Raw genomic sequence first — 27,035 nt, 5'->3', positions numbered from 1 at the left:
GAAACGTCGGTGGCAGAGGCACTGTGCACCACGGAGAGGTTTACTAATGAAATTTGGAGAGAGGACTATCCGGGAAGATTCGGAAAAGATACACTACTGGTCATTAAAATTGCTACACCACGAAGATAACGTGCTACAGACGCAAAATTTAACCGACAGGAAGAAGACGCTGTGATATGCAAATGATTAGCTCTTCCGAGCATTCACACATGGTTGGCGCCGGTGGCGACACGAACAACGTGCTGGTATGAGGAAAGTTTCCAACCGATTTCTCATACACAAACAGCAGTTCACCGGCGTTGCCTGGCGAAACGTTGTTGTGATGCCTCGTGTAAGGAGGACAAATGCGTACTATCATGTTTCAAACTTTGATGAAGGTCGGATTGTAGCCTATCGCGATTGCGGTTTATCGTATCGCAACATTGCTGCTCTCGTCGGTCGAGATCCAATGACTGTTAGCAGAATATGGAATCGGTGGGTTCAGGAGGGTAATACGGAACGCCGTGCTGGATCCCAACTAGCAGTCGAGACGACAGGCATCTTATCCGCGTGGCTGTAGCGGATCGTGCAGATGGGTAGATCACGTAACTAATGAGGACGTACTGAATATAATTGCGGAGAAGAGGACTTTATGGATGGCACAACTCGACTAGAAGAGGGGATCGGTTGGTAGGACATGTTTTGAGTGGTCAGGGCATCACCAGTTAGGTACTGGATGGCAGCGTGGAGGGTAAAGGGATGAATACAGTAAGCAGATTGAGAAGGACTTAGGTTGCAGTATTTACTTGGAGATGAAGAAGCTTGCACAGGATAGAATAGCATGGAGAGCTGCATCAAAGCAGTCTCTGGACTGAAGACCACAACAACAACAATATCTTTTGTTGGGTCTTAAATGATTAGTGGCACATGTTTCTCCTAATGCCATTAGTTCCTTTCCTTTCACAGCAGCATTTTTGTGTAACCTGTGACCTTCATCGGCTCTAATAATGTCTTCCTTTACTTCGTATTTCGTGCAGTTGTCGTGAAATTCATTAACATGTAAATAGCCGTTCGAAACTCTTTTCCTACTTACTGACAATAGTTTTTTCTGATGTCGATTCGAGAGCGAGGAATGATTCGTCTGCGGCACTGAGGATTTCCTCTTCTTCCATTCTCTTACTCCTAGCGGCCGTAATTATTTTCTTACTATTACTCTACATATTATTGGGACTGAAGACCACAACATCGACAACAGAATACTCTAATTATTGGACTGAAGGTCACAACAATAGCAACAGTATAACCATGGCAGCACGCAAATTGCCTACCATTATAGACGTTTCGGTAATACTTCCATCGTTAGCCCGAAAGCCAACGAGGACGTCCTTATGGACGCAAATAAATCGCTCCCTTTGATCAGTACGACAACGACTGCACTGTTGACCACATCCCCTCGACACGCTTTGCATTCCTCCCGCTGCTGCTTCAACCACCCGTCGTGTGTACGTGGTTATTGCACGTTGACGCAGTTTTCTATACCAAACCTGCAGAGAATTTATGATTGGTGCAGCCACTGGCAGTAGACTCTGAACGTAAATAAATGTAAGATATTGCACATACATAGGAAAATAAATCCACTACTCTACAGCTACACTATTGATGGCATACAGCCGGAGACATGGTCTGCCGTAAAATATTTAGGCGTAACTATCCAGAGTAACCTTAAGTGGAATGATCATATAAAACAGATAGTGGGAAAACCAGACACCAGAGTCAGATTCATCGGAAGAATCTTAAGGAAATGTAACTCATCCGCAAAAGAAGTGGCTTATAAGGCGCTTGTTCGCCCGATTCTTGTGTATTGTTCATCTGTCTGGGATCCTTGTCGGGTAAGACTGATAGAGGAGGTAGAGGATATATAACGAAGAGGGGCGCGTTTCGTCACGGGATCCTTTAACTGGCGAGAGAGACTTACGGAGATGCTAAACAAATTCCACTGGCAGACGTTGCAAGAGAGTCGTTGTGCATCACGGAGAGAGTTACTATCGAAATTTCGGGACAGCACTTTTCAGGAGGCCAACAGTATTGCCGCCATGGTAACACCGATTCACGTCAGTTAAGCGCTGTCGGGCTGGACACTCAGCCCTTGTGATTTGAAACTGAGGAGCTACTTGATTTAGAAGTAGCGGATCCGGTCTCGGAAACTGATATACGGCCGGGAGAGCGGTGTGCTGACCATATGCCCCTCCATATCCGCATCCATTGACGTCTATGGACTGAGGATGACCAGTCGGTACCGCTGGTCCTTCGTTGCCTGTTCGGGAGAGTTTACTTTCCAGGAATAGTCAGACAACATATTACTTCCCACAGCATACATCTGGCGTGTTGACCACGAGGAGAAAATCCGAGAAATTAGAGGCAATACAGAGGCTTACCGACAATCATTCTTCACAGTGTTGGAGAGATCAGATAGTGATACCGAAAGTACCCTCTGCCACACCCATTATGTGGCTTGTCTAATATGGAGTAGATATAGACGTAGATTCACCATAGGTGGTATTCAAATTACTGTGACTGACCCGTGTATCTCCCAAACATTCATAGAAACTGGTTCCTATTTGGTATGACAATTCTTCGAATGTACGTCACTGTGATGCTGCGAATAGGAGTTACTGTAACTTGTTGTAGTAAGACGTCTGGAACACTTCAATACTTGAATTTCCTCGTGAGAAACGTGATCGCCAGCGCTTTTTACTGACGCTTTTCCGTGATATCATTGCAGAACATGAGCGGCTACGACATGCGCGACAACATGCGGACGGCGTGGGAGTACTCTGGCCGCTACGTGACGGACGTGTTCACGGAGGAGGCGGAGAGGCTGATAGCTGAGCACGACACTGGGAGGCCGCTCTTCCTCTACCTGGCGCACCTCGGCTGCCACGCCGGAGTGGCCGCCAAGTGGCTGGACGCTCCGCAGCAGGTGGTGAATGCCTTCGGCCACGTCTCAGACCCCAACCGCCGGCTCTACGCAGGTACGCCCACTCTCCTCTCCATCCCAACCTTATCTCACCTGTTCAGGGCGCCGGCAAGCTAATACGGTTTTGGAAATACCACTGGTAGACGGTGGATAGCTGCCCTTCCGGTCGCCATCCGTTCCGAAGTCTGACAGCATTTCTGTATCCCACATACCCGCGTCTGGCGTTGTACCATGTGGAAATGTGAGAAAGTTTTGAAGATGTTTACGAATTGTACAACTGAGGTGGAATGTGGGTACCAGTGCAGTATTCTCCTAGTCGGATGTGGGAAACTGCCTAAAAACCACATCCAGACTGGCCGACACACTAACCCTCCACGTTAATCAGGCGGAAGGATACGATCCGAATCCCACAAGATGCGTGCTAATGCGCGCTGCTATCCAGGCAGATCGCTGTGTGCCTCCTCTCATAGCGTCCTATTCTCAACAGGGTTACATACGAAAGCTTGCTGAAATAAAAAAAAACATATTTTTGTTTATTCATTTATTTTGTTAGTCGGCCAACATGTATCACGTTAGCTTACCATAGTAATGACAGTAGTTATCGGTATTCCTTCATTCAAGCTCTATGTGTAGAAGTGCCTTCATCTCACCCTTTTGGGTCGAGCTGTTCTAGGCGCTTCAGTCCTGAACCACGCGGCTGCTACGGTCGCAGGTTCGAATAGTGCCTCGGGCTTGAATGTGTGTGATGTCCTTAGGTTAGTCCACATCTGACCTCAGATGTTAAGTACCATAGTGCTTAGTGCCATTTGAACCATTTTCAACCTTTTGCAGCAGCTCGTTTGTCGTCTCATAAAGTCCCAAACGTCACTGTAGCTGCTTTGAAGGTATTTCAGTTTTGTGTGGTTTTTGTTTGCTTACTTATCTACTCTAGGTTTAAGTATTGAGGTATTTAGGGTTCTAAACTATAAAACTGAAAATGTCTTTAGTTGGAAAATGACGTATACTATTCATAAGGAGTCTCCACACTCGCTGCTGTGCGATATTAAGTTTTATTTCTTTCCTTTCACTACAGATCTGTTACGGCTGTTATCGAGTGACGTATGCATTGTCAAGGTGGAATGACATACATGTAATATCATTGGCAGCTGCATTTTAATTGTTTTACTCTATTTGTTTTATGAGTTATAATTTTTCTTACAGTAATTTGATGAATCAGCAGGTACGGTGCCGTACGACTATGCATTAAGAGCTATGGAACACAAATGATTCTTAGTTCATATGGTGTCATTCATTCTTCTCGTATGACCATAAAATCGATTGCAATATTTTTGTCTCTTTCATTTCTGTTTATGCAAGTAAACGTCTCTGAGAGAGGGTAAGAGTTCTAGGTCCACTGATCTGTAAGGATACATTTTGGTCTTTGCGAGTTAGCACTCCTTGCTGCATATGAGTTGCGTAGTCTGGAACGTAATTTCAATTTCGTTAGTTATTGCTTAAGGCTCCATTACATAGTAGGCTAGATATTTAAAGCACATTCAAGAGTTTCATTGTTTCGTATATCGTGATTAGATTGATTGAATTAACCTTGATATCCGATATTACTGCCCATTTTTCAAAACAAAATAGCAAGTCAGTTTACTTGTGACACGTCTTTCAGTACAATAATTTGCTCTGCTACTACCTCACAGTCTTTAGTCTTTAAGCGTGTATCTGTAACAACTAGACTGAAAGGTGCGCCTGTTTAAGTTGGCTGTTTGGCTGTTTTTGGGGGAGGAGACCAGACAGCGAAGTCATCGGTCTCATCGGATTAGGAAAGGATGGGGAAGGAAGTCGGCCGTGGCCTTTCGAAGGAACCATCCCGGCATTTGCCTGGAGCGATTTAGGGAAATCACGGAAAACCTAAATCAGGATGGCCGGACGTGGGGCCTGTTTAAGTATTAGCATTAATCACTTCTCCAAGTAGTGATGTGCAAGTTCTGATGTTACACCGATATGCAAAAAGAAAATTACAATGTCCATGAAAAGATAATTAATGCTAACTGGCTCACCATAATGCCTCAAGAATACTTACACAGCACTAAATATCATATAACCGAGCACCACAGATAATAATGGACCTACATGGCTCAGTATAGTATAGAATACATGATTAAACAGATTCGTGAAAGCAACAGGTAATCCCACCTGTAGCGATGGGCAGTGCAAGGGGGTTGTCTTCCCAAGCATGAGTTCATCTATTTACAGTGAAGGTAATAGCTAACATCTAAGGGCCATTCGATAGGACTCACACGCTTTTGATACATATTAGGTTGATGCAAAAGTTCGTAACATTCTCGTTTTCCTAGTTTTTCCGGTTGCTATAGGGATACATTCAGCGATTTTTTTAGTTGTACTTGACTGTTACTATTTGAGTTCACATATCGTCATGTTGTCATCTGGAGATAGTGAGCGGAACTGTGGACGCTAGAAAATGAAGTGCCAAATCGAGAAATCGGATCATTTTCCGCATATCCTTCTGTTTGAGTTCAACAGAGAGATGACAGCAGCGGAGGCAGCGTGAAACATTTACACCGTGTGTGAGAATAATGCCATTGGACAGAGCATGGGAAGGTAATTGCTTTCTCGTTTCAGGGAGGATATTTTTGACATTCGACTCTCTCCACGTTCAGGAAGATCTTCAAAGTTTGATGAAGATCATTTTAACGCATTAATTCACAATTATGCACTTCATTGTACTCAATAACTTGCAAATGTGATGAATTATGATCATCCCACAATAATGCGACATTTGCATGCATTGGGGAACGTTCAAAAATTGGGCGTATGGATACCGCATGCTCTGAGTCAAAATCACATAAATCAGATGGTGGCCATTTGTGCACCTCTGCTTGCTCGTCATAAACCGGATCGTGAACGGAACCGGCCATTGCTATCCTCTACCGTTACTGGTGACGAGAAATGGTGTCTTTATGCTGACATAAGGAAAAGAAAGGAATGGGTGAGTACAAACAGCAACTCCCCGTCCAAGGATCTGCGCGCATCTACAAAATTTAATATCATGCATGTGGTGGAGCAGTGACCGTGTAGTGTACCAGGAATTGCTTCCGAGAGTTGTAACCATCACTGATGATATTTATTGTCGACAACTGAGACGTCATGTAGACACAATCCAAGAACAACGACCAGGAAGACTGAATGAATTGATCCTAGTCCACGGTATCGACCGCCAACAAAAAACACTATCGGCTACAGGAGTCGGATTGGGAAGTCACTCCACACCCACCTTATTGACCTGATGTTACATCGTCGGATTTTCACCTTTCTTGCTCTATCGAGAACTTCCTTTCCGAACGAAAAATGCGCTGCGAACGTATCTGAAGGAATTCTTCCCCTCAACGCCACGTGATTTCTACGTTCGCGGAATCGTAAATGTTGGGAATGCAAGGGGACGGCGTAGGTTATCTTCAGTCAGAAAGATTCCCAACAATTAGTAATAAAATGGTATTTATTAAATATGAACAAATACTCAACTTAAATAATGCTTCTTTTTGTGAAATGTCCGACACAAGTAGACGTTTGAAATTATTACAAGTTCTCTAAAATAATAAAGTCCAGTCACTGTGACTCTCAGTTATGCCTATGGGGAGTCCAGAGCTGGCCTACGATGCCCGAGTCTTTGAGACGAGGCACGAACACTGCAGCTTGTAGACTCGCCAATAACTGGAGACTAACTGAAAGGAACTGTCCGCCGTAGCTCGGTGTTCCGGTATTTAACGAGCCATCGAGCAATTGCTTTCCGCAAACGTGATGGCAGCTGCAGCCCCTGGCTTTCCTCAGTATTGTTCGTACTGCCAATCCATACAGCTGCTGCGCTTTGAGTGTTTCGAACGCGGTTTATCGATTGTGTTGCAGTACTCTCTGGTGTCGTGAGTACCGTCACTACAGAGAAGTTACCACAGCGTATCTGTTGTATTTATTAAACTTACGGAAAATCGCTACGAAATTTTGCACACGTAGCAACCAGATGTCAACAATCACTAACCCACGTCGTCTTACCTTGTTTGAAGACCGAAAATAACTTACACGCAGAGGTAACGGGCCAAAATCTGTCGTTTCACTCCAACCTTGCTTCATAATACAGAATGTATTGAGAATACGTTTCTTTTGAATCACTCTTCGCCTAACATCATGTTAACCTGATAAATACAGCCAATGTTCAGTACACTTAAGCAAAACATGACTGAAAGAAATAGTCTAGCTAGAAGTGACTGAGCAAAATACGTTATGTTAACAACGAATATATTGCTCCTCAAAAACACAGACACAAATTACAAGTTGACAATGTATGCATATTCAGCATTACTAAACAAGCTTAGAGCGTGGGAGCAACAAGACGATATCTGTTAGCAAGACGACCTACTCTTTCTCATACCCGCCCGGTTAGCCGTTCGATATAAGGCACGGCTTTCCGGACTGGGAAGGCGCGCCTGGTCCCCGGCACGAATCCGCCCGGCGGCCTTGTGTCGAGGTCCGGTGAGCCGACCAGTCTGTGGATGGTTTTTAGGCGGTTTTCCATCTGTCTCGCCGAATGCGGGCTGGATATCCTTATTCCGCCTCAATGTTATTATTTTCTTAAGCTCCCACATATACTGTGCAGTCACTGGATGATGATGTTTATGATGATGTTGGTTTGTAGGGCGCTCAACATCGTGGACATCAGCGCCCGTACAGGTTTGAATCTCTCCATTTACAGTCTAGTCACTGTACGAATGATGATTAGATGATGAGGACAACACAGACACCCAGTCCCCGGACGGAGAAATTTCGCGACCCGGCCGGGAATCGAACCCGGGACCTCGTGATCCAGAAGCAGCAACGCTAGCCACTAGACCACGAGCTGCGGACTGCAGGCACTCGAGACAGTGTGGTTCTTGTAGAAGAAGTGATCCAAATTTGGGTTACCATTTACTGTTTAAGACGTAACTCAACTTACGTTGGAAATTAGTTCATGAACGTTACAGTAAACAATACTTTCAAGTAGCCTGCTTTAACCCAGTAAAGAAAATGTCACACAATCTCACTTTCTGAAATTCTGGATTTCAAAAAATGCTAGCATTCCTGTCGAAGTTTGTGATTTGGGATAATCACGGGTGTAAGACAGAATTTTTAGCAACACCACAATTATTATTAAAATGAACCAAATTTCACATATACCTTATCCATTTGCGGAGTGCTAAATATAAACAGTTTAGTGGAAGGCTGGTGGCACTGGTGGCGTAGTTTCCAGTGGCTGTTAAAGTGGCGGCGATGCAATAATGGCAGTACTGTTAGCTTCGTCCCGCTACAGATATTCTTGGCGTCAGAAAATTATATTTTTACTGGGCCAAACACATGCCATGATAATAGTATCACCTAATGCAGCATCCGAGGCCGGTAAATACTGCTCTTAAGCTCCTCTGGCCACAAAACTCCAAGAATATGAGCCAAAATGATCCGCTGCTGCTAGCGAGATGTTAACCACAGCACTACTCAGCCCAGACCCCTTACCAATCACAACGGACGAGTTGCCACTTGCGTGTCAACCACACCTTTTCCACTACGCCAGGCTGCTTCCGCAGGTGCGTGGCTTCCTCCGTCTTTTACATTCAACCCTACGTTCCCTAACTATGGACCACGTCATTTACAGTACATTATATAACAATCATTCAAGTAGTTATTAAAATCCAGGAGCACAGTAAACAACTTCGTTCAGAATGTTCATATAACTAAAATATAAATACGTGGTCAAAGAATTTCCATGACAGTTAGGGCCTGCAACACTCTACATATGCAACACCACAAATTGACATATAAATATCGATACAGATACAAAATAGGTCGAAATACTTGTTACAATGTGACTTGAAGATTTCGCTTGACCAAAACTGGTTGTTTACAGCACAGTAGCGTATTGTTGTCACAACATACCGTAACAGAGATTGCCATAGAGTCTAACTCTGGTCTTTTGTAGTAAACGTAATTGTCCACATTCCAGTCAATTCATGTGCCACATAGTCTTTTTATGTTTCATTTCCCGAATATGTGTTTGGCAAGTTCTGCTTGCAGGACCGACGAAGCGAACAGAACCTCTGGATGGACGAAAACAGCATGGTAAGGAATGACAGCTATATGGCTCTTCGTTAGCTGTACGTACCAAACAATTCAATGTACTTATATGTGATAAAAATGTGTTACTTTAAATACAACTTAGCAGCTACATACACCCATTCCAGAATTTCTGAAGTTCTCTAGGGGTGTGCAGTCCCTAAATTAAGGAGTGCTACATGAAGCAGAGCTCTGGTCTTGTGTGGCGAGACGGAGGCCAGACTTACACTTGACATTTTCCTAGAAAGTATCTAGACTCAGAGTTTGTATTGATTTGAGAAGTCGTGTAAAAACCCAACCCAGCAAGCTTGGGCCGGAAATTGGACCACAGTACTTCAATGATAGGGAGCAATGTCTTAGTGCTGTATCTCACTCACTGACTTCGAAGGTATTTGATACGAATATCTAGCAGGTAACAATGTTTCAAGAAATATCATACATGTCCAGACCAACCACCGAACATTTCATCTGTTGGCAGCCGTGATGTCAAAGGTGGACGAGTCGGTTGGACGTGTGGCGGCGGCGCTGCAGCAGCGCGGCATGCTGGAGAACTCCATCATTGTCTTCATTGCCGATAATGGCGCCCCTTCGTCAGGCCAGTACAACAACTGGGGCTCCAACTATCCACTGAGAGGGGTGAGTCTAAATTCCAACAAATGGTAAGATCAACCTCCATCAAGCTTTTCTCAAAACAGATGGAACGTTTCTCATGTACACTTCATGAAAGGATGAAGACAATGTTCGTTTTATAATATTTATATGAAAGGAAGCCAAAATAAAAGTACAATTTCTTTAAAAGAAACCTTCTGTTGGGAAATAGCCATATGAGTAACTACTTTATACTATATAATAACCATCATACTCATATTGACTCGGTACAGTTCTTAACAGATTTCCTAATATCGTCCTGAAGTACAGTTTGTGCCTTCGTGCTCGCTCATTCTTCATGGTATGGCGAGTTCCTTATCTGTTAGACTTGTAGTATCCTTGGTATTTGTTCTGTCAACAGTGTGAGCTACTTCAAACCTTAGGGGGGTCTAGTTGTAATTACTGATTCAGAGGGAACCATACAAACCTGTAGATAAACTAGAAAAATGAAATCCTCTGCACATAAACGATTTTTGTTAACCGTTATTACTGCCTGACTTCGCGTTTACTCTGACTGATCAGATGATATTGCGTGTAAAACCTCCTTACACTAACCCCTTCTGATGAAAAATTCAAGAAAGTCAAGGAATAATCCACTTGCTCAGAATGTAGTTAATCAAATACAACTTGTGAAAAAATCAGTAATTCAGGCATCATAATTAAAGGCACCAGAGCATCACAGAAAAATCTTCACGTAACACATCACACTGCTTATCCATTTTAATTAAAACTTTCTAAGCTACTTAATCACATCCAACCGCAATTAATGATAACACTCTTTGTATTTCCTCTCAAATCACACAACGTTGCACCAACAATCCCTGACTACCTATGATGTTCAGCAATCACAATCAAATTTCGGTTGACTAATTTTCTAGCTAGTATTTGAACATTAAATTAATTATGACACAACGGATCAGATTTCAAATTTTTATGGTTATTTGATGAGTTTGTGCTCACATTAATTTCTCAGCACAGTTTCATCGGCAACGGTTTTAAAGATGACAAGGAGATGATGCTATATGGCAGTTAATCGGTAAACTGCCACGCAACGTGTTTTATAATGTACTATGAACATTCCAACAGTCAATGTGGACGATCCTTTAACGCTGCATCATAGCTGCAGACAGTATTCAGTACTGTTAATGACTTCTTCTCTTCCTTTCTTTTTAATATGGTGAGGTGGGCTTGTTGTTTCCTGCAGCACTGAGAACTCTTTTTAGCTGGCTTGCACAATGCGGAAGTTTACTTAAAAGGACCAGAAGGGGTCATAAGTTTATTCAGCGCCTAAAGCTGTTCACCAGAGCAGGTAGGAGACGCAGAATTAGCTACGTCCCATCTCAGATCAGCAGGTCACTCAGGGTGATCTATATTGTAGTATTGTGTGAGACACTTCAAGAAATCCATTTTGAAAGACAACATGTGAAGCCAGGTGCAGCCACCAGAATGTGTGAGACTGCCTATTTCCCTGCTGTCGCGCAGTAAATGAATGTTCATTTGAATTCCTAGTAACGAGCACTCAGAGTGGGTCACAATACCTATTTCTGTAGAAGGCACATTTTCCAGTGGCGATCTATGGTGAGAAGTCTGTCACAGACTGGGAGACTTTTTTGGTTTCCTCCCAACAGCACATCACCATATAGGTTAACCACAGCAAATTCGTGAGAATTGGAGTTTCTTAAACTTATTTACAAACTTATTACTGATCGGAACTCGCAAGGCCTAATGCAGTTGTCCAGCAAGATTCCTACATTGACAGAAACAGCCAAGTCTCAAAGACTTGAGTCAGGCAACAGTTGCTACTACACCACATAGCAGTGGTACTGATGAAACAGCAGTATAGTCATCGCATCGAGTGGGAAAACAAGATTAGTTAAATTCAGTCAGGGTTTAATAGCACAATTTTAACTTTCACACTGGGTCAGTTGCTTCCACCACGCACTTTGGCAAGTCTACTGATACACTTATCTTTCATATATCCACCCACCTGCATTAAGGCTAGATTTCATAATTACAATCGTTAAGTTAACTTATTAAATGTTTCCATACTCATTTTAGTGGATAATTCATTAGTTTATGTTAAAGGAACAATGTTTATAGGGACTGCTAGTTTCTTTTATAGTCAGAAGAGCTCCTTCATTAATGTATCCAAATGTAGTGTGTGATCCATCCTTGGAGCTTCCCCTCCCTGGGGATCACCAGGTATTGGGCTTGTAGAATCTTAGGGATATGCTGAAGATCTCAACCTCCATCTGACATTTGTCTTTTGAAATTTTTTGCTATAGGCAACGAACGATATATCCACTTCATGCTCAGCCCTTTACTACATTGTTCATATGCCCACTGCTCACCAGTGATTACTGTGTGGCTGAGAATCTTTCCTTCTTCCTCGTCAGAACCCCTTAAATGTGACTTTCCATTTTCAAATATTTCTCTTGTGTTCATACATCAGAAGGCGTGGTATCCAAAGAGAACAAACCTCACGATGTTTTAGAAATTCATGGACGTTTCTAATGCTGGACAACTGTTAGTGCTCAGATTACCGACAATATCGTAAATGCTTCTACGACGATAATCAGGAACCATTTGTGCAGTTGTCTGAATTCCCTATGCTCTTTTGAAGTGGATGGCCCCCTCAGACGCTCTTTGTTGCAAGCAAATACACGCTCACCTTTAAAAGAACTAAATCACTTCCAAGTGTTTCGTTATTGAAGATAGATGTCACTATACTGCAGCTGAATTCTGTGAGTAATCTTCGCATAATATGTTCGTTCAGAATACAGAAAATGGATCTCTCATTTAGATTTTGATTCATGCAAGCAAAAGAGCTCTCCTAATAAAATTCTCTAAAATCACTACAAAAAGTGCTATTCACTGAAACAACAGAGCTAATGGACAAGAGCAAATAAAATTAAAGAATGCCAGCTGGAGTCAAAGCTGTAAATCCACTGAGAAGAAAAAAATATAGCTTTCATTCATTGAGTTGCTCTTGTACAACATATTACGTAATGCAGTAAGACACAAAAATTGTATCCTTTTCTATATTTTGTTCGCTGTTTATTTCTTAGATTATGTGTGTGTTTTTTCTATTTAAGAAGTGAAATATCGAGTTTTAGTGTCTATAAAGTACAGGCTACGGCAATCTGTAGTGCTGTTATCATTTATTTTTTAGTTTTGAAGATCCAACAACCGTTCGCTTCCGCCTAGGCGGCCAGTCAGATTCCAGATGTCGCCTGCTATGCACCAACAGAGCAGCGAGTTACTTGTTTAGCGTTTTCCGGGCTCGTGATCCGCGAACACCTGAAGGCACTTTCGGCTAGGGCCAGCCATGTTGAGGCTACTGCCTCACGGTGGCGAACTGAGCGGGACGCCTCAGGTGCCGCTAATGTCGCCCACAGTCTCTGCTGCCGAGGCATCGCCCAGTGTAACGCACGGTGGATCAGTCCTCACAACAGGCTGAGTGGCGGGAGGTAACGCGTTCGCTTTGCTCCTGTGAGATGGTCAGTGTGGAGGCTGACTGCTTGGGCTCACACATTCACCCTCTGAGTGGACAGGTGCCCGTTTCTTCACCAGGATCCGAGCAGGCGCATGGGGCTGACGGATTTGCTAGTTTCGGAATCTCCAACCTTAGGCACGTCGTGGAGCGTCTTAGGAAAACACCGTTCGGTGCCAGAAAGCTATTCAATGTGCACCTTCTATGTCTGCTGGAGAGCTCATCTGCAATGTGGAGGAGACCTTGCCTGCGGCTCTCGAGCGTGCAGGATGGAGTAATCTGCAAGTTGTGGTTCATGTCAGCTCCAATGACGCCTGTTGCTCGGGACCTGAGGCCATCCAGAGTTCTTACAGACGGCCGACGGAAGTGGTGGAGACTGATGGCCTCGTGTGTGGGATGCAAGCAGAGGTCGCAATTTGCCACACTTTTCCCAGAGTTTCTTCGGGATCCATTGGTTTAGAGGAAAAGCCTTCGTCGTCTCAGTGTCGGTCTTGGATGCAGATCTCTGTACATGCGTCGACAGATGGAGAATTTCTAGAATTCCCCGTGGTAGATTCAGGGCTGCACCGCACTAAAGAAGCAGCCTCTCTGGTAGCAGAGCACCTGTAAAGTTCACAAGATTCTTTTAAGGCTAGGAGGAAATTTTAGGTACTTTGATGCATAATCGCCAGTCGATACGTAGCTAGTGAAAACAGACCACGTTCAGTGTAAAGACACTTTGACTGTGAAAATTTTTCAGTACATTTTTTAAGCATTCGTAAAAAATTCTCCAATTTACTTCCCTCCTCACACTCTAGTTATTCTTGGGGCCGATCGCTGGCTGAAATCCGAAGTAGAAAGTTCTAAAATACACTGTAAGGCAATAAGTACGACACACCCCGAAGCAATTATTCGAATGAGGTAAAAATCGGTAGATGTGACGTACATGTTCAGGCAAACGTATGATTACAATTTCAGAAAAATTGGATGGTTTAGTCAAGAGAAAGAGCTTCACAAACTGAAAAAGTCAGAAGGGTGTTGGTCAACGTCTGGCAACTATGCAAGCCGTTATTCGGCTTGGCATTGATTGATATAATTTCTGGGTGTCTTCTCATGGATATTGTGCTGAATTCTATCCAAGTGCCCATTAGATGGTGGATGGCACTCCCCGTAATGCTTCAAACGTTCCCAATCGGGGCGATGTGCGGCGACCTTTCTGTCCAAGGTAGGGTTCGACAGGCACAAAGACCAGCAAAAGAAACAGTCACCGTTTGCGGGCGAGCATTATCTTGTTGAAATTCAAGCCGAGGATGGCATGCCATGAAAGGCAAAAAAACCGGGCATAGGATAGCGTCTACGTACCGCTGTATTGTAACGGTGACGGGGATGACAACTAATTGGGTCTTGCTGTGAAACGAATTGGCACCACAGACCATCACTCCTGGTTGTCAGGGTAACAGTCACATTGGTATCCCATCGTTGCCTGACTGTCTGGAGAGTCTCGACACACGTCTTCTCTGGCCATCACGGCTCAGTTCGAAGCGGGACTGATAACTAAATTATATTCCAGTTAATTTCTTGACCACCATGACCACCGAAGAAGTGAAACAGGATAGGGAATGACTATTAGCGGTACAATACAACATCCTTCATGGTTTGCGCAGTAGCTATATTCAGTAGTTTGCTAAACCTAAGGCTGAACGTATCTTTCGCCAGGTAACTTAACACGAAGATACTTGGAAAACACGTAGAAATAAATGTTGCAGAAGGTAATGAAATAAATATACGATGAGACGAACAGAAATGAGAGTTTTATTCAAAGACAGAAATTACACTGAACTCACCACTATTCATTGTGGTCCCCTGCACATATCAAATGGCGTGGGATGGTTCTTTATAAGATGTGTGATCACCATGGACAACACTACATGTTCGGCGAATTGCTCCCATGCTGAGAGTTGGTAAGGAGTTATTGTCATAGGGCGTTCCATTCTTCCACCAGTGCGGTTCAAACCGCTTGATTGTCTTTGGTGCATGTCGATATACTGCAATAAATATCCCCATCGCGTGCCACATGTGGTCGACGGGATATAAGTCGCGGGAACTGGCAGGCAAATTCATTCGCCAAATACCCTCTCGTTTAAAGAGCCTCTCCTACTACTTCTCCTCCTCTTCCTCCTCCTCCTCAAGCACTGTTTGATACAGTCACGCATTCTTGTCCCAAATAGTGAAGGTGTGGCCGAATTCACCACTGAGAAGATGCACATAGAGGAACACAGCGTCACTATGACGTTGAGTGGTGAGTCTACCATGTTCAAAGATAATCTCGCATGTTCCAGTGCCAACACTGTACCTCGTCTAGAACACGATGAGTACACATACTTGAGCAACCTCCATAGGCTACAGTACCGTTCTATACAGATCTGGGACCAGTGAATTAACAACTGCGAATTCGTTTTTGATGGAAGAGAGCCAGGAATTCATATTCAGGAAGAGCAGAAAACACAGCTCACCCTCTACGCCACAAGCTAAACAAACTGCTTCACTGAGGACAACTGGTACCCCGAAGGAATTCGAGGGAGCTACAGACAACAAAGATAGTCCGTAACCTAAATTTCGCTTAGAATACGAACTCCTAAATTACAAGCCCTAAAGTTTCTTGCAACCCATTCGGATTTATCATCAGCTTATCATCAATCTCCCAGCTGAATGTATCAACGTGACCGCCATCGATCAGAATATACACATACGGCTCCAAAACAAGAAAGGGGACTGGCTTCGCTTACTTCTGACGTGATGCACTATTTTTGGCTATGCTTAAGGTTCCAACGGAACCCAGCATGTTCACTGACGAAATTCCGGAAATCAAGTACGAACATAGGTACGGGCCATATCAGTCCAATGACATCCTTGCTGACTTGGGTTTAAGGAGTGAGCTTGAAAATCTTTCTTCATTTCAGTTGTACAAGGTGCATCTTGATTTTCCAATTGTATCAGTGAAATGTAAAATGTCTAGGTGGTACACGTGATAATGAATAATACATTTGTCAATAATCAGTTGCCTGGCTACGCACCAGTGTCAAAGGACAGTTAATAAATAAATCAAAACATCATAGGAATCAAATGCGCAGGTAATGTGGCCTGTTTATGTGAACACTATCCTTTGTTGTTTGCTACTTTTTTCTGGTTTACCTTGCTATAGTTTAAACTATGAAAGAACCCCTTAGAAAAATTATGAATGACTGTGCTGGTAAACTTCTGTGTTCTTTGATTTTCAAACAGCTGAGCAAAACTCAACGTACTCAAACAGTTTTCTCTTTACTTATTCTGATCATCACCAAACTGGCACACAATATTTTAGCGCAACGCAATCTGACTTTCAATAGCCCCTACAAAATAATGGCCCCACTAACAGAACCCTATACCTTTCGTGTATCACTTACCTCGCCGGCCGAAGTGGCCGTGCGGTTCTAGGCGCTGCAGTCTGGAATCGCGAGACCTCTACGGTCGCAGGTTCGAATCCCGCCTCGGGCATGGCTGTGTGTGATGTCCTTAGGTTAGTTAGGTTTAACTTGTTGTAAGTTCTAGGGGACTAATGACCTCAGAAGTTTTGTCCCATAGTGCTCAGAGCCATTTGTCCCAATCACTTACCTCACAAGAATCTTCGTTACTCGAACTACTCAATACAGCGAGCGACAACACTGCCAGCTAAATAAAAGGTTCTAACTACTGAAGGCACCAACTACTGATAGGTCTAGTTAGCACAGGAAAGATTGTGACAGAGAAGAAACAAGGTTAATAATGTTCAAAAGTCATTTCATGACAACCATCTTTACAAATTTCCTTTTTGTGGCAGACACACGGCCAGATCGTCTGCTTACAGTAACCTATCAAAACTCTGGCATTACTCTCTCCCCACATCCACCACTGCTGGGTGCCCACCTCCAACTGCACAACGCTACGCGCTGTTCACATCCAACTGCCCAACATTTCACAAGCGAATATTCCAACACCGAGTCCAACCAGCCACAGACTGCACAGATGATGTTTGGTTTGTGGGCGCTCAACTGCGCGGTCATCAGCACCCGAAGAGTCCCAATCTTTACACGGTCCAATTTAGCCACTTTCACGAATGATGTTGATGGAATGAAACACAAACACCCAGTCTCCAGGCAGAGAAAATCCCCAAGTCGACCGGGAATCGAACCCAGGACCCCGCGATCCAGAGGCAGCAACGCTAGCCACAAGACCACGATATGCGGACTGAGTCACCGTAAGATCTAATGTTCCCCAAAGAATCAACGAATAGATTGCTTGCTCCTACAAATACGTCGCGAAATGACCATGAAGGTCAAATTAGAGAGATTCGGCTCGACGCAGGAGACTTACTAGCAATCGTTCTTCGCGCGAACTATTAGCGACTGAACAGAAAAAAGGTGGAATTCGCAGTGAGACGCCCCGATAAATCTACAGGACAGGACAGGTACTCTAAGTAGTGGAAAGGGGCCAAAATAAGCGGCTGTCAGTTACACTCGAACAGACAAACTTTTATTTGATCAAACATTACAAGAGCCAAGAAAAAAACCACAGCTTTAATTTTGGAACTTAATTAGCGGCTGAATGTGCCGTACAATCTCATGTCTTAAGGGCAAGACCACTTTAATTTAAAAAAGGCTGAAAGCCAATAGCTTAAAGCTCAACCAAAATCAGAGACATAAAGGGCAAAGCCTTATCTTACAACAGATCCTTAATTAGGTTGAAGGCCCAAAGAATCAGACACTATAAGAGCAAATACTTAAGACTCAATAACATTAATTTTTGAAATGCCAATGGCTTTACTTAAAACTGTTGTTAAATTAGGCTGAAGGCCCAAACCATCTAACCATTTAACACCTTAAGAGCAGAACAACTTTAATTCAAAAATGTTCAAATGTGTGTTATATCTTATGGGACTTACACACTACTTAACCTAAACTATCCTAAGGACAAACACACACACACACACCCATGCCCGAGGGAGGACTCGAACCTCCGCCGGGACCAGCCGCACAGTCCTTGACTGCAGCGGCTAGACCGCTCGGCTAATCCCGCGCGGCAACTTTAATTCAAAATCGGATGAAGGCTCCAAGAATCTGACACTTTAAGAGCAAAACAACTTAAATTCAAAATCGGCTGAAGACCAAACATTTAGGACTCATTAACATTAGTTTTAAAAATGCCAAAGGGTTTACGTAAAACAGTTCTTAAATTAGGCTGAATGCCCAAACCATCTGACGCCATAAGGACAAAACAACCTTAATATAAAAATCTGCTAGAAGCCATACTAGTACAAACAACAAGAACATACAAGAAAAAGCAGTACAACCAAGGGAGGTCAGAAGTTCCGATGGTCGGCCTGAAATTCATACACTAACGTTCGCTTAGGTGAGGCTGGCAGTCAGCCCAACCATTGTCGATCCGACGACAACCCAACCGACAGACAGTCAACGGACCCACCGACAAGACAACCTCCGCTTCACCCGACCAGATTCACAACAGGGAGTTCAATGGAAGAACGTAGAAGGTATTGGCGCCACAACCAATTATACATTGAGCTGCCAAGCTACACACTGTGCTGGACAGCGACAACACGATGAGGAAAACACACTGCCTGAATTTACGTCAACGGCCAGGACAGGTAACCGGAACGTTACCAGCCATAAGGCAGAAGATACCGCTGGTGCACTTAAATTCAAAATAACCAAGCACGGTTAAACCCCACCGGAGGGTGGCTAAAATTTGTCAACATGAAAACACACCTTCTTGCTCGCGGGAATATCCCAACAACCGACAACTAACTCCAAATGACACAATGTGAACAGTCGTGACTTGCTAGTAGATTAAGTCAAAACTCAACTTTCATGTCCAATGTCGGTGAGCCACGAACCTCGTAGCAATGGGAACATCACTACTCACTCCAGCAACGCATAGAGGCTGCCAGCGGGCCCTGCCAAACCACGCGCCACGGAGATTTCCTCGCTGCTTCACGCCAACCGACCAACAGCCCGCACACAGCCAAGCCGGTAACTATAAGCGCTAGGCCAAAGATAGTCCAAAGTACGTATATCGATACACGCCGCTGCTGGCACCCGTGGAAAGAGGGGGTAACAGCATAATCGCGATAACCGCGGGAGGCTAAACACAGAATAGCAACCGAGGTTTAATCCAACACATAGCATGAGCCAGCCACAGGTCAAACAGTGGTGCACATTGACGGAAAAATATCACAATATGAAGAATGAGTTGGGTGGTATAAACGAAAACTGGTAAGCGTGTAACTACATCTGTAATATGACGTCTGTCCAAGTTCCGCAACAGGCGTCTAAAAGTGGCTCTAGTAAGGCGACTGTGAGGATTCAAATCAGGTTTGCTTTAAATAAATGCTGTAATGGTCGTGCGTTAATTACCCTATGGGACTGGATATGGTGAGTTGATGTTAGTCAAGAATGCCTTTAAGGCCACAAAGACTTCTCTGAGTTTGATCGATGTCGTGTAATAGGCCTACGAGAAGCTGCATGATCCGTCTGCTAAACTGCAGAAAGGCTTAGTTGGAATGTAGCAACTGGCTGCTGGCAGTGGTGGTCACGACAATATACGGTCGCAAGGAGACAGGCCTGCGAACTGTCACGTGGCAGTACATCTACATCTACATTCATACTCTGCAAGCCACCCAACGGTGTGAGGCGGAGGGCACTTTACGTGCCACGGTCATTACCTCCCTTTCCTGTTCCAGTCGCGTATGGTTCGCGGGAAGGACGACTGCCGGAAAGCCTTCATGCGCGCTCGTTTCTCTCTAATTTTACATTCGTGATCTCTTCGGGAGGTATAAGTAGAGGGAAGCAATAGATTCGATACCTCATCCAGAAACACACTGTCTCGAAACCTGGGCAACAAGCTACACCGCGATGCAGAGCGCCTCTCTTGCAGAGTCTGCCACTTGAGTTTGCTAAACATCTTCGTAACGCTATCACGCTTACCAAATAACCCTGTAACGAAACGCGCCAATCTTCTTTGGATCTTCTCTATCTCCTCTTTCAACCCGCCCTGGTTCGGATCCCACACTGACGAGCAACACTCAAGTATAGGTCGAACGAGTGTTTTGTAAGCCACCTCTTTTGTTGAGGGACTACAGTTTCTAAGGACTCTCCCAATGAATCTCAACCTGGCACCCGCATTACCAACAATTAGTATTATATGATCATTCCACTTTGAATCGTTCTGTACGCATACTCCGAGATATTTTACGGAAGTAACTGCTACCAGTGTTTGTTCTGCTATCATATAATCATACAATAAAGGATCCTTCTTTCTATGTATTCGCAATATTTTACATCTGGCTATGTTAAGGGTCAGTTACCACTCCCTGCACCAAGTGCCTATCCGCTGCAGATCTTCCTGCATTTCGCTGCAATTTTCTAATGCTGCAACTTCTCTGTATACTACAGCTTCATCCGCGAAATGCCACATGGAACTTCTGACACTATGTACTAGGTCATTTATATATATTGTGAAAAGAAATGGTCCCATAACACTCCACTGTGGTACGCCAGAGGTTACTTTAACTTCTGTAGACGTCTGTCCATTGAGAACAACATGCTGTGTTCTGTTTGCTAAAAACTCTTCAATCCAGCCACGCAGCAGGTCTGATATTCCGTAGGCTGTTACTTTGTTTATCAGGTGACAGTGCGGAACTGTATCGAAAGCCTTCCGGAAGTCAAGGAAAATGGCATCTACCTGGGAGCCTGTATCTGATATTTTCTGGGTCTCTGGCAGTACCGAGGGGGAAGACTGTCGTTCTCTACGTATGGCTCAAGCGCAACGTACTGCATCTGCAGCAGCAATCTGAACAGTAGTTGGCACCATAGTAACACAACGAACTGTCACATATTGGTAACTTCAAAGACAGCTGAGAGCCAAATGCACTGTAGTGTGCATTCCTCTGACCCCAAACCACCGCCATTTGCGACTTCAGTGGTGTCAAGCGAGAGCTTATTCTAGAGAAGAGTGGACGTCTAAATGGCTCTGAGCACTATGGGACTTAATTTCTGTGGTCATCAGTCCCCGATAACTTAGAACTACGTAAACCTAACTAACCTAAGGACATCACACACATCCATGCCCGAGGCAGGTTTCGAACCTGCGAGCGTAGTTCAAAAATGGTTCAAATGGCTCTGAACACCATGGGACTTAACATCTATGGTCATCAGTCCCCTAGAACTTAGAACCACTTAAACCTAACTAACCTAAGGACACCACACAACACCTAGTCATTACGAGGCTGAGAAAATCCCTGACCCCGCCTGGAATCGAACCCGGGAACCCGGGCGTGGGAAGCGAGAACGCTACCGCACGACCACGAGCTGCGGACACGAGCGAGCGTAGTGGTCGCGCGGTTCGAGACTGTAGCGCCTAGAAATGGTCAGCCACCCCGGCCGGCAGTGGACGTCTGTTGCGCTTTCTGATGAAATCTGGTTCTGCCTCGGTGGCAGTGATGGCTGTGTGTTGGCTAAAAGAAGGCCAGTTGTGGGCCTGCAATCGTTCTTTCTGAGTCCTAGACACACTGGACCCACGCCTTGGGAGCCATTCCGCATGATAGCATGAGCACTCTCGTGGTTGGACCACACATCCTGATTACAAGTTTGTACGTCATTCTGGTGGTTCGCTCTGTTGTGGTTCCATTCATGAACAGCATTCCAGTGTGTGTTCTCCAACAGGATAACACTCGCCCACGTATTGCTGTTGTAACACAACGATTTCTAGTGGCGACGTCTTGCCTTGGCCTGCTTGATTATCAGATCTGTCTCCAATCGACTATCTTTGGGCAGCATCGGAGGACACCTCCTGCATCCTCCACAAGTAGTACTAACCGTCCTTGAATTGACCGAACTAGTGCAACAGGCATGAAACCCTGTCCCTCAAACTTACGACACATGCTACAGCACGATCCATGCACGTTTGCACACTTGCATTCACCACTTTGGTGGTTACACCGATTATTGATGTACCATCATTTCAGATTTGCAATGGTTTATCCCGCTCTTACATTGACCTATGGTCTTGCAATGTTAATCACTTCAATATGTTACCTAGACAAAGGTATTCATGACATTTCGTTACTGTATGATAATTATAATTATTTTTTTTCCTTTTGAATTCATTATCGGAGTGACAGTGATCAATGTGTTACAAATATTTACTATAAGAACAGTCTTGATCACGATTTATTTATTAAGGTGACCGGTTTCGACCACTACTGTGGTCACCTTCAGACCAGATTCAATGGTCAAGACTGTTTTTATAGTAAATAATTATTTTTTCGTTTGGCTTTTTCCGTCAGTGAACATTAGATATAGATGCAGGTGTTCATTTGTGATTTTGAGACGGTCTAGGAAAGAACGGTTGATGGCTGTTGTTGCTGTAGAGGCCCAGAGTCATGGAGAAGTACAGCGCGACTTGATCTGTGTTGCAGATTAAGAACACCCTGTGGGAAGGCGGAGTGAGAGGAGTCGCTGCCGTCTGGAGCCCGCTGCTGGACAACACGCCCAGGGTGTCCAACCAGCTGATGCACATCACAGACTGGCTGCCCACGCTATACGCAGCAGCAGGTAATTCAAGTTTGAAAAGGTCTATGTTAGGGGACGGTACCTGTGGAGTGGGGCGACGGACGAAATGTAGGTAGAGAGAATGTGGTTGAGCAGAGAAGAACAGTAAGAACGATACACAAAATTAAATCATTGTTTATTCATTAGCCTTCTCCCAATCACAAGTCTTACTCACTCCATTGACTGAACTAGATATAAGGAATTACCAGTATAACTACAGTTAGATAGATTTCACTACAGAGATAGTCTGGTGTTGTCTTTCGGACCTTTATTTCGTACACTGCTTGGGTAAAGACGGGAAATGAAGGAGTACATTAAATATTAGGAATTTTCCCCACAGCGTGCGATCACGCTTTCTAGCGATACGAATAGTTCAACATGGTGCTCTATCGTTTTTCTTTTGCTCATCCAGCAAAAAATAAATAAAAATAAAAAAATTAAAGGCACTATGTCCTGTTATTCTGCACATTACAATTGTCAAGTCATAAACACACAACAATATGTTATAGCTGTTGTTAAATTATCATAAACGATTCACAATGCGTTGAAAGATAACATCGAAAGCAGACATACCTATAAGCGTATAACAACAACACAGAGAAACAATTAAATGATATAAGGTGCCGCATGTGTTTTTCTGATTGGTAGCCTGGTAAAATAGTGATCTTTCTCTGTATTTATGGCTGAAAATAGGCAAAAATACCAGAAAAAGTAACTAACTGACTCCTTTCGAACAGTCCTCGGAAGACCAAACAGTACCAACCACCGCTGTGTCGTCCTCAATCGACAGGGATCACTGGATTCGGATGTAATGGGGCAAGTGGTCGGCACGCCGCTCTCCCCGGCGTTGTTAGTTTTCTTGACCAGGGCCGCTATTTCCCCCATCAAGTAACTCGTCAATTGGTCTCATAAGGGCTGAGTGCACCTCGCTTGCTAACAGCACTCGGCAGACCCGGACGGTCACCCATCCAAGTGCTAGCCAAATCCGATAGCGCTTAACTACGGTGATCTGACGGGAACCAGTATTAGTACTGCGGCAAGGCTGTTGGCAAAATTCCACAGTAATACCTTCAATCACTGTCTCCTATTTTCCTACACCATGAGTGCAATGGCCACACTGTGGTTAATTAAACTGGGAGGAATTTCTGCCCTGAAAACAAGTAAAACCATTTCTTCTGCCTAACACAACTGAAACAAGCATCACCGTATGGCCTTATGGAGACAAATACAATGTATAGCCGTACCTCAAATAATTCTCAATTTATTGCCTGATGCATATGGAAATCGACCTTTGGGGACCGAAGTAAAAGATTGAATAGAAACTTTTGGCTTTATTAACAGCTACTTCTACGTGAAGGAAATTTGAATTAATGCTGCTGTCCCTTACGAAATGAAGACTTGACAACAACGTAGTTGACAATATTGACGCATACACAATCGTTACGGTTACTACAACCCACACCACAAGTTGGGAAACCGGGCCAAATTTCTAATAGTTTACTGTCGAGTTGAGATTTTCACACACAAATTTTTTATTCATATCTTACAGGAAATAACAGTACGGCAACAAACAACCTTTTAAACACGCCGCTAACGGCAATGAAGCCATTTACAGCAAGGCAATAGTTTAAAAATTTCTTTTAAAAACGGCAATCCAGTCATTTATAGCACAATTCAAAATTTCTTTTTTTTAAATAAAAAAAAATATAGAAGCTAATAGTACGGCAATAACAGCCTTTCAAAAGACGCCGCTAACGGCAATCTGGTAATTTATAGCAATACAACAGTAAAAAAATTTAAAGAACATTAGTAAACAGGCAACTAAAGTAAATACAGAACTTTGCTAATAAAGTACGGTGAGGTAGTGTAGCTACCAACACCGCCATTAAAAAAAAATCAAAGGTCTCAGGAAACACACGATTAGTGGCAATAAAGGAATAGAGGAATTTAAATAAGTTTCTAAACAATGGTGCCCTGGAATATCATTAGAACATAACAGGTTTGATGGACTCTTGTAAGGCGGCCACAAATCACACACTCAGGGATGCTCAGGCTAGGCAGAATACTGACCAATATAAATACGCCCGTAAACGCAATTGCTACTTTCAGGGTGGTCACTGCACCGACTTTTAGCCAGCCAAAACTTGTAATAAGATGGCTTATCTTCCTGACCGAATTAGAGCTAACATCGTGCAAGGAAACATTGCACCACACAGTCCTGAATGAGCGACCACATAATCAACCGACAAGAAGCATGAATTTACTCATAACACACGGCAGAATAGCGAAAAAAACTGCCAAAACTACACCTCCCATCGGACAGTAACGAGAGGAGGAGTAAGATGACTGTCTTCAATTACACCGGTGCCGGGGACAGGAAACCCGATCGCCGGAGGCCACAAGGCAGAAGAGACACTGGTTACGAAGACTTATTAGTTAATGTCTAAACCTTCCACTAACTTAACTTGCAATTATGCTCGAACAGGCAGTACACGACCTCCTATGGCAAGGATCCACACATGAGACCGCGCACGCGTCGTCCGTGTAACCAGCACGCCACGGTCACGCGACAACACGCTCTGTCAACGGAGTTCACGTCTTCTCTGCAACGTTGACGGCTAGTGACCGCTCCTTCATGTAGTATCTCCCTTTTAAACTTCAGTGTTGAAACGGAGGACTTAAAGGAGATTGTTGACGTCCCACCAAGCTGAAATGAACAGTAACTACTCGTGGGGCGATTCTGTATACAACCAACTCCACCCACTCGTCACACACAACCGACATACATCACGTGGCGACTCGGTACAACCGACCACGCCTGGTCCGCGCTGGCGAGTCACACTGCCCTCCCGTGTCCACCAGACTCTCTCTGCGCGCACAACGCTCCTACTTCCGCGCCACCACACGAGGTTACAACCGGTCAAAGATCTCACTTCCTCCATAGCTGGTTCCCGGAAGCAAAAACGCAGATATCAATAGCAGAGGGAAAAGACAACCAAGCAGCCACTTAATGACAGACAACATATGAAACAAACATGTCATGGGAAGAGAAGGAAGACCAATGCAATTTGAACACAAGGTGTAGCACGAGTCGATACACGGCTCAAAAATTATCAGCACGGGGGTGCCACTGTGGGAAAAAGGGAAAGGCTATTTATTATAAGACTGCGTGTGGCCGAACATGCTGAGGACAAATAACAGGAGAGAAAGTTCTATTACTCATCCACAGAGACAAATTTACAATTTCGTTAACCGATTTGCTTGGGACAAGGGCAGAGCCAGAGAAAAATACGTTGGTGTCCAAAATTAAAGTAACATAGAAATTTTGCAATGTTGTTTTTTTTTTCCACAAAACAGTATAATCAGTCGACAGTAAAGCAGAAACAATATGAAGAATATAGAACATAAATAACTGCAACATGCATAGCGATAGACAAAAATGTCCTTCGTTTTTTCCAAGGTAACGGATTTACACACACGTTCCGACAAGTGGTTAATGCACTCAGTGTGGGGCGTGACCATCTCTGGCAGAAATACAGGCCTGACTAGCGACGGGGTATGCTGTGTATGATGTCATCAACCTCATTTTGAGACAATAACGCCCATCATTCCTTCAGCGCTGCTAGAAAGTGTTGGGGAATGGTTGGTGAAAGTTGGCGTGATGCATCCCGTCTCCCAGTGCATCCCAGATTCCAGACATGCACTATAGGATTCAGATCTGGAGAGCCAGCAGGCCACACCTTGTGTGCAATAAGTTCCCTTTCCAAGAAAACATCGACCTCGTGTGCTCTATGAGATCGAGAAATATCGTCCATCAGTACGAAGTAGTGGCTCACAACTGCTCACAACAACCGCTAATGAGGTCCCACGATCTCGTCACGATACCTGACAGCTGTTAAACCTTACGGATTTAACCGTACAGTTTCACGAAAAGGTGTTCAAATGGCCAACGTAATCACTGCCTACACCATTAATGACCATCCTCGATATCAGCCTCTTTCCAGAATGGCTGGGTGCCGAAAGCGCGTTCCACGTTCTCTCCAGATGCGAATCGGACTCATCTGTGAAAGGAACGACCGTCAAAGTGGCATGTTGACCACTGAAGAGACCGAGCGAGGTGGCGCAGTGGTTAGCACACAGGACTCGCATTCGCGAGGACGACGGTTCAATCCCG

The 27,035-nt window shown here is 44.1% G+C and overlaps 1 protein-coding gene across 1 annotated transcript in view; it reads left to right on the top strand.

Annotated features, from left to right (window-relative positions):
• LOC124605900 (arylsulfatase B-like) overlaps positions 1–27,035 on the top strand; it is a 72,310-nt gene that overhangs the window by 27,273 nt on the left and 18,002 nt on the right. The window contains exons 5-7 of the mRNA XM_047137846.1: positions 2,762–3,011; positions 9,579–9,736; positions 22,729–22,864. Coding sequence (XP_046993802.1) covers positions 2,762–3,011; positions 9,579–9,736; positions 22,729–22,864 — 544 coding nt within the window. The remainder of the gene's footprint in view (positions 1–2,761; positions 3,012–9,578; positions 9,737–22,728; positions 22,865–27,035) is intronic.

This window comes from Schistocerca americana, chromosome 3 (assembly GCF_021461395.2).
Source record: "Schistocerca americana isolate TAMUIC-IGC-003095 chromosome 3, iqSchAmer2.1, whole genome shotgun sequence".
NCBI lineage: Eukaryota > Metazoa > Arthropoda > Insecta > Orthoptera > Acrididae > Schistocerca > Schistocerca americana.
The sequence above is the reverse complement of the archived record's forward strand: the minus strand, read 5'-3'. Positions and strand labels throughout refer to the sequence as shown.